This window comes from Protobothrops mucrosquamatus, unplaced genomic scaffold (genome assembly GCF_001527695.2).
Source record: "Protobothrops mucrosquamatus isolate PMUCROS unplaced genomic scaffold, P.Mucros_1.0 scaffold3611, whole genome shotgun sequence".
Classification (NCBI taxonomy): Eukaryota; Metazoa; Chordata; class Lepidosauria; order Squamata; family Viperidae; genus Protobothrops; species Protobothrops mucrosquamatus.
This window is the reverse complement of record NW_015389574.1, coordinates 255049-263846: the sequence shown is the minus strand read 5'-3', so window position 1 is coordinate 263846 and position 8798 is coordinate 255049. Positions and strand designations below refer to the sequence as shown.

The window sequence follows — 8798 nt, the reverse complement described above, 5'->3', positions numbered from 1 at the left end:
GCAACGGGCCATCACGTCAAGGGCATCGTTGGGGTGGCCTGGGGTGGAGATGTACAGCTGAGTGTCATCAGCGTACTGATGGAAATCCACCCCGAAGCCACGAATGATCTCCCCCAGCGGCTTTACATAAATATTGAACAAAAGGGGAGAGAGGACCGACCCCTGAGGCACCCCACAAGTTAGGGGTCTAGGAGTCGACGTCTGTCCCCCTGCCAATACAGACTGCGTACGGTCGGTGAGGAAGGAGGAGAACCACCGCTTAACGGTGCCTCCCACTCCTAACTCACCGAGACGCCGCAGCATGATACCGTGGTCTACGGTATCAAAAGCCGCTGAGAGGTCCAAAAGAACAAGGACAGAGGAATATCCTCTGTCCCGGGCCCTCCAGAGATCATTAACCGCCGAGCCGAACCTCCTTCCGGTGGGGGAGGTTCGGCTCGGCGGAGTGGACACGCCGGTTGCTCAGGGACCAACAGAGACCGGTGAAAGACCGGATGTACCCGTAGGGAATGTGGCAGAGTTAAGCGATAGGCGACCGGATTGATGACAGCCTTGATTGGGAACGGTCCTAAATATCGGTGGTCTAACTTCTTGGCTGGCCGGGTTGACGGTAGGTTCCTGGTGGACAGCCATACCTGATTTCCCACCGTTAGTGGAGGCGTATCCCGCCTCGACCGATCAGCAAACCTTTTGTAGTCAGCCTTGGCCTTCTCTAACTGTCGCTGCACCAATCAATGGATCGCCTGTAACTCTGCCATGTAGTCGTTCGCTGCTGGTACTGGTGAGTCTAGCGGGGAAATAGAGAAAAACCGGGGGTGATATCCCACATTGGCCAAGAACGGTGTCATCTGCGTGGAGGTGTGCTGCGAGTTGTTGAACGCGAACTCAGTAACCGCCAGATAGTCCACCCAATTGTTCTGCTGCTGATTGACATAGCAGCGCAGATATTGCTCCAGGATCCCGATGACCTTCTCGGTCCGTCAGTTTGGGGATGATGTGCGGACGAGAGGCAGATCTTGACATCCAACGCCTGCATCAACCCCTGCCAGAAACAGGCTGTAAATTGGACCCCTCTATCGGACACGACCCTATCAGGGAGGCCGTGCAGCCGGAACACCTGCTGGATGAACATACAACAGGTGGCGCGGGCGGACGGCAAGCCACGGCATGGGATGAAATGCGCCATCTTGGTCAGCATGTCCACCACCACGAACACCGTCGTGAATCCAGAAGACGGGGATACGTCCATCAGGAAGTCCATGGAAACAGCCCCCCAGGGTCTTTTGGGTGTCGGCAAGGGCTGCAGTAGTCCGGGCGGGGCAGTTGCTGACTTGGCCTGCCTACATGGGATACAGGATGTGACGTAGGCCTGGACATCGTGTTGGACCCAGGGCCACCAGATGGTACGGGAGACCAAGTTCAGGGTCTTGAACAGGCCAAAATGCCCTGCCGCCGGATTGTCGTGACACTGGCTGAGGATGAGTCCCCTGAGCGGCCCTCCCGGAACATAGAGCCGGTCACGATAGTGGAGGAGTCCATCCGTGACTGTCCATGGGGAATTGGGCCCCACCTCCTCCTTTCGCTGAGCCACCCACACATCCTGCTGCTGGGCCTCCCAAATCCGAGCCCATACATCTATCGGCTCCCACACCGCAGCAAAATACTCGATAGGGAGCACTGTCCCGGGCAGAAGCTTGTCTTCTGCTTGGGAATATTCGGGCTTTCTGGATAGAGCATCCGCTCTTTGGTTGTGACCGCTGGGTATGTACGTTACACGGAAATTGAACCTTGCAAAGAAGAGAGACCACCGAATCTGGCATTGGTTCAATTTCTGAGCAGTCTGCAGGCTTTCCAAATTCTTATGGTCCGTCCGGACCTCGATTTGATGCCGCGCCCCTTCCAGATGATGCCTCCAGGCCTTGAATGCCACTTTAATGGCCAGTAGCTCCTTCTCCCAGATGGTATAGTTGCACTCCGCTGGATTCAGTTTCCGCTAGTACGCGCAAGGGAAGAGGGCACCGCCTGGCATCGTCGCCTGGAGTAACACCGCCCCAATGGCAATGTCGGAGGCATCCGCCTCCACGACAAATGGCCGTTGTGGGTCAGGATGCTTCAAGATGCTTCATGAAGGCTTCCTTCAAAGCCTGGAAAGCCCATTGTTCTGGAGCGTCCCACTGAAACCGAGTCTTTTTCTGCAGGAGCCGAGTAAGGGGGGCTGTCATGGTAGCAAACCCGGGGATGAAAGCCCGATAGTAGTTGGCGAACCCAAGAAGTCGCTGGACATCCTTCACACGATATGGGGGTTGCCAACTCTGCAGAGACTCGACCTTACTCGGCTCCATGGCAATGCCCTCAGGAGAAATGCAGTGACCCAGGAAATCGATGGTCATCTGGTAGAACTGGCACTTCTCCAGTTTGGCGTACAGCCAATGTTCTCGGAGCCGCTCCAGGACCTGACGGAGATGCTGATGGTGCACCTCTCGCGACGGGGAGTAGATCAGGATGTCATCCAAGTAGATCACGACAAACTGATCTAACAAGTCCCGGAAAATGTCATTCATAAAATGCTGCAACACTGCGGGGGCGTTGGTCAGGCCAAACGGCATCACCGTGTACTCGAAGTGCCCGTACCGAGTACCAAACGCCGTCTTCCACTCATCACCCGACCAAACTCTGACAAGGTTATAAGCTCCACGCAAGTCCAGTTTTGTGAAGATCTTTGCCTCCCGGAGCCGGTCCAAGAGTTCGGGGATGAGGGGCAGCGGGTATCGATTGCGCACCGTGATGGCGTTTAATTTCCTGTAATCACAGCAAAGCCACAATTCGCCAGACCTCTTCTTGACAAAGAGCACGGGTGCAGACACTGGCGAGGATGAGGGCCGAATAAAACCCCGAGCCAAATTCTTGTCCAGAAAGTCCTGCAACGCGGCCAACTCGGGGTCCGACATGGAATACAAACGCCCCACTGGAAGAGGCGCGTCAGGGACTAAATCAATGGGGCAGTCATAGGGCCTGTGCGGGGGCAATTGATCCGCCTCAGTCTCGCTGAACACATCAGCGTAATCCGCCAGTTCGGAGGGTAAGGAGACCACCATGGGACCCTCTACCTGGCCGGCACAGATTTGGCGGGTGTGGTCCATGCACTGTAAGCTTGGGAAGGTGACCAAGTTCTGTGACCAATAAATCTGTGGGTCATGCGTCCGGAGCCACGCCAATCCCAAGACCACGGGGAAATGCAGGTCTGATGTGATATAGAACTGGATGGCCTCCTCATGTGAACTGATGGTCATACATAGCGGTTGCGTGGCGGCCTTAATTGGCCCAGACAGGAGCACTCGACCATCAATGGTCTCCACTAACATTGGCAGTTCCACCGGGCATTGGGAACCGCCCATTTGGCCACAAATGCTGCATCCATAAAGTTTGTAGTGGCCCCAGAGTCAATCAACGCATGGACGGGAATTCCCTTGGGCAACGCGGGGAGAATCAGGCGCGCCTCCAATATCAGATGCCGTGGAGGTCCGTGGGCAGCATCTGAAGGGCGTCGCTCGGTGTTGCGGGATGCCCGATCCAAAATACCCTTCAGGTCGGGCTCGGGCCGTTTCCCGACAGAGGAGCAGGTGGCTTTCTCGGGGCAGGCTCAGTCACAAACGCCCTTTGTCACTTCTTGGGGCAGAAAGCAGCCAAATGCCCAGGGTCCCCACAGTAAAAACACAACCCCCCAAACGTCGCCTGTTCATCTCTGCCAACAATAGGCGAGGTCTGGCAGCACCTAACTCCATTGGCTCCTCCCTCTGGACCGGGGTCTCACGCACAATGGGGGTCGCAAAGGTCTCTGGGGTGGCACGTTGACTCCTTCGCTGCTGCAGCTGAGCATCGATCCGCAGACAGAGATGGATGAGCCTGTTGAGGTCCGGGGGAACATCAGCACGGGCCAGCTCATCCAACATCTCCTCCAACAATCCATCCTGGAAAGCGTCCACGAGCGCAGCCTCATTCCAGGCTGAATCCTGGCTAAGCAGCCGAAATTCGCTGATATAGCCCTGTAGGGGGCATCGGCCCTGCCTCAGAGCTTTCAAACGTCGGGTAGCAGTCTGTGTCTTGATGGGGTCCTCGTACATCATCCGCATGTAATCACAAAACCCCACAAAGTTGTCCAACAATGGACTAGGTTGGGCTAGCAAGGGTGTGCCCCAACGAGGTGCAGCACCAGAGAGGAGGCTTATCATGAACCCCACTTTATCCCGGTCAGTGGGGAAATCAGCCACTCTCATGCTGATAAACAGATGGCATTGTCCCAGGAAAACAGGAAACATGTCCGGATTGGCATCAAATTTGTCTGGCATCACAACTTGGCATTTTCTCCTGGGTGGTGGAGCAGCAGGGACGTGTGCTTGGAGCTGAGCCACTTGGGCTGATAACAAAGCCAGCTGCTGGGAGAGCTGGGCATTCTCAGCACGTAGCTGCTCCATAATAGTAGGGGGTGGGTGGCTGAAGGCAAACTGTTCTGTCCCAGCCTACGTCCGTCCTTGTTGCGTCACAAGAACAAACCCCTCTTTAACAGTAGGCTGGAAAAACCAACCCCTTTTTATTTCAAAAACAGTCCTGATAAGTTTTCTCCAAAACAAAAACAACAGAATACTTTTCCAACAGATAATTGGTTAAAAAAGCAAACAGAGCAGGAGTTAAACAAGAAATTCATCGGTAAAACAAACAGACCATGATCCCTGGAAGTTCTTTACAAACGGTTGCCTTCAGCAACCAGCACCGCCCACACATTCCCCTTTTGTAATTCAGTCCTCAAGGCGTGGCTTCTCAGTGCCTTCTCCGGAGTCGTCCCATTGCCTCTTTCTGGTTTACTCTCCTAGCTTGTCTTCGTTTGTGGGCGTCTCTCATTTCTGCCAGCTGTGCATCCTCCGAGTCCGACCCAGCTTTCCCACCCAGCTGCATCTCATCCTGAACATGAGCGGAAGGGCCAGGCTCCTCACTGGAATGTGAGTCTTGGGGCTCATCAGAGCCTTCCCCCGACTCCAATGGCTCCCCAGGCCCCTCCTCCTCCTCCTCCTCCTCCTCAGATTCCCTGGACTCAGCTGTTGGGAACACAGGCTGGCACGGAATCACAACACTACCTGTATCATCTTCTAAAACTGTTCCTCACCTGCAGGGTCCCAACAGAGGTAGCTGTGCCAGCAAGGAGCCTCCACGGCACTGGAGTTCCAGTAAACGAGGCTCTGAAAGCAATTTCTGCATAGTTTCCTGGTGCAAGGTGATTTGAGTTGACAGTTCCTGCAAACATGAAACGCTACAGATGACAACAGAGCAAAGGTGATAGGCAGGGCCAACAAAATGAGAAAAGTCCCACAAAGACTGACATGGATAGCAAGTACTTTAGTATGCCGTGAAAAATTAACAACAAGCCTCCTACCACTACAAAAGAAGCCCACTGAGCCTCTGAACATTCTATGCTTTAAAGATCAATGCATTTGCTATAGTTTTATTATTTAGCTTGTTTCTTTTGGTCACAGGGAACAACGGAAGTCTATTCAAATTCCACTTGGAAAACTATTTCCGATGAATGACCTAGTTCTTATGAATAACAAGCTTATTTTTCACTGAGATGGTAAACATTAGTTGGCTTATACCACTTCTAACTGAAAATTTGGCTCTTAGTACTGACTGCCTCTTCACTCTAAATAAAAATAGTCCTTCCTTTAAGAAAACTGGAAGACTAGAATTTTATACGCCAGACATCTTTATCTTATTATGTTTCTGGGAAGAATGTACCGCAAGATTCTAAACCATGAAAGCCAGTCTGGTGAATTTGGGCCAGTCATCTCTCAGTCCAACCCAACTCACAGCGTTGTTGTGGGGAAAATAGGAATAGAAAGTTGTATTGGATATGTTTGCTACCTTGAGTTATTTGTAAAAATAATAAAGGTGGGATACAATAAATAAATGCATGAATAAATAAATCTTGTGGTCTAAAGTAGTACAGCCCAGCCACTCTCTTACTACTTCTGTGAGAACTGTTTTGATCTTATGAATGTGGAAATATATTGGTGAAGCTCTATAGGGACTAGCTGCAGAAGTTCTTAGAAATATTTTTTCTGGTGGGGTGAGATGGAGCTTCTCTGAGTCATCAGATTTTTATTGGGATTCAATGCAGAATAAGTGAAGTATGTGCAAGATTATTAGGAAAGATTCCAATTATCTGCTCTGTCCAGTTTCAGATGCTCATTGCAACTAACATGTGAGTAATCAGGCTGATAAGACTTGACAATCTAATACAAGTCTACTAACTGCAACACAGACAGTATATCATTTACCAGTCTGATAAGAAGAGGAACGGAATAATGGATAAAGTGGGAAGAAGGGGAAAAGAAAAGAAAGTATTAGAAGGATGAAGTGAGCAAAAAGGTGTTCTCTAAAGCACTGGTCCCCAACCCCTGGGCCGCAGACCAGTACCGGTCCATGGCCTGTTAGGAACTGGGCCATTCAAGCAGCAGGTGAGTGAGCAAAGCTTCATCAGCTCATGTGCAGGATTTAGGTTGCATGTGAAACCATCCCCGCACTGCCCCCTCCGTCTGTGGAAAAACTGTCTTTCATGAAACTGGTCCCCGGTGCCAGAAAGGTTAGGGACCGCTGCTCTAAGGAGTATATGTGCAAGACCCAAGAGCAGTTTTCCTAGGACCTCATACCTGGCAGTACCATTGAACGTAAATGATTTACAATAGGCTCCAGTACAATTTTGTTCAGAAATGAGGTCCACTATGTTCAGCATGATTTGCTTTAAGGCAGAGTCCCCAACCTTTTGGGCACCAGGGACCGGTTCCGTGGAGAGAGGTTTTTCCGCAGACCGAGGATGCGTGGTTTTATGTGCTGCCTGCATCCTGTGGATGGGGCTTTGCTTGTTTGTGCGGACCAGTTGCTGGCATGCTGCGGCCCGGTACTGGTCCACAGACCAGGGGTTGGGGACCCCTGCTTTAAGGTAATATGTATCCATTTGCAAGCCCAAGAATGTATGATTTATTTATGAATTTATGAGAGCAAACCCTACTCGCACTGCTGCTGTTACCTTGTTTGGTAATGAAACAGAAAGAAGACCCAAGCTCAGAGAGCACCAAGGACCCCACAGCTCAACCTCTTCTATTGGTACTTATCATAAAGTCATAAGTAGATACATGTATACATTCAGAAATCCATTATTGTGTATCATTAAAATGAGTATTTGTGCTGTTTCTCATTTTCCATATACTTTGCCTACTTTTAGTGAAAAACACAGCCTTCCACAAATACGTATACTGCCAATTTGAAATGATAATCCAAAATCCGGCTAAAATGTCTTTTCTTAAAAATCAACTATTCAGATACTTAATTATTGTGTCACTGTAAAGAGAATTAAAACAATCTTCCACTACACATTTTCATACAGTATAATGGAGACGAAAACCGAAGAATTCAGCTTAGGCCGCTTCTAAAGGTGTCCATGACCACAAAATCTCTGAAATCTCATACCATTTGGAGCAACATTTTGGAAAATATTAGTGGGCTCATATGAGATGTGAAAATTGCTGAGGATTGATTTAATGATATTTCAGTAAATTTTAAAATAGTATTGTTTTCTTTGAATTTCCTGGTATCCCATAAGCTATTTAGAGTGTTGGTAAATATCCTGGTGCTGGGAGGTGTTCTTTGCCCATTTTTTAAATGCATATAAGTTCAGAGCCTTCAACTGACTCAGTCCTCTAGCCAGCGGCCCCCAACCTTTTGGGCACCAGGGACCGGTTCCATGGAGAGAGGTTTTTCCACAGACCAGAGGGGGTGTGGTTTTGCATATTGCCTGCATTCCGCAGACGGGGCTTTGCTTGTTTGCACGGACCAGTTTCTGGCATGCCACGGACCGGTACCAGTCCTTGGACTGGGGGTTGGGGACCCCTGCTCTAGCCCTTACTTTCACTATTAGTGTCTAATGAACTCCCTCAACTGGGGGATTAATCAGAGACAGAAGCAGGAGTGAAAATGTTTATCCCATGATGACCAATGCTGCAACTCTACTCCAAGTACTAGCAAGAGGAAAGGGTACTTCTCACTGCATAATTCAATCGCATAACCTCATAACTTTTATATACCGTATTTTCTGGCGTATAAGACGACTTTCTAAGCCCTGAAAATCTTCTCAAAAGTCGGGGGTCGTCTTATACGCCCAGTCGTCTTATACGCCAGAAAATACGGTAAATGCAATCAACAAAGACCGCTTATAATGCACATTTTAGCTTTAGCGAATGGGATATAAATCAGCTTTTAAACCGTCCTGCTAGTTCAAAAGATTCATAATGAAAAGTTATGAAACTGAACCCAAATTAAAATCTCTCTCAAAGAAAATGAAGAGGGTTTCAGGAAACGCGGACCCACTGAAGGAACTTGCATAGAGTTTCCCCAATTGGGAGGGACTCTCCCAGTTGCTAAAAAGAACTTGTGAACGGACGAATTCCTCCGGGGGAAGACTGAGCAACCAGGCAAAACGAGCGCCTCGCTTCTCAGCGCCTTTCGGGCAGCGGGCAGGCGGGCAGAAAAGAGGCCTTGCTGCGGCTTCTGGGGCTGCGCGGGGTGGGGCAAGAGGTTTCAAAGTGTAACAGAGATCAGATCCCATCCGCATTTGCACTGGGGGGGGGCGTGCCGGGGAGGAACCCTGCGGGGAAGTCTGAAGAAGCAATAGCAGACGTATCCGAATAAAGTGACCTGGGAGTTCTTGAAGGCAGACAAAACAGTGAAAATCGAAATTAGGGCGCGTGGCAACG

General features: G+C 50.2%; 1 protein-coding gene across 1 annotated transcript in view; it reads right to left on the bottom strand.

The window, feature by feature from the left end:
* LOC107297953 (rho guanine nucleotide exchange factor 40-like) overlaps positions 1–8798 on the bottom strand; it is a 70481-nt gene that overhangs the window by 27406 nt on the left and 34277 nt on the right. The window contains exon 7 of the mRNA XM_029286420.1: positions 5159–5302. Within this exon, the coding sequence (XP_029142253.1) occupies positions 5159–5302 (144 nt within the window). The remainder of the gene's footprint in view (positions 1–5158; positions 5303–8798) is intronic.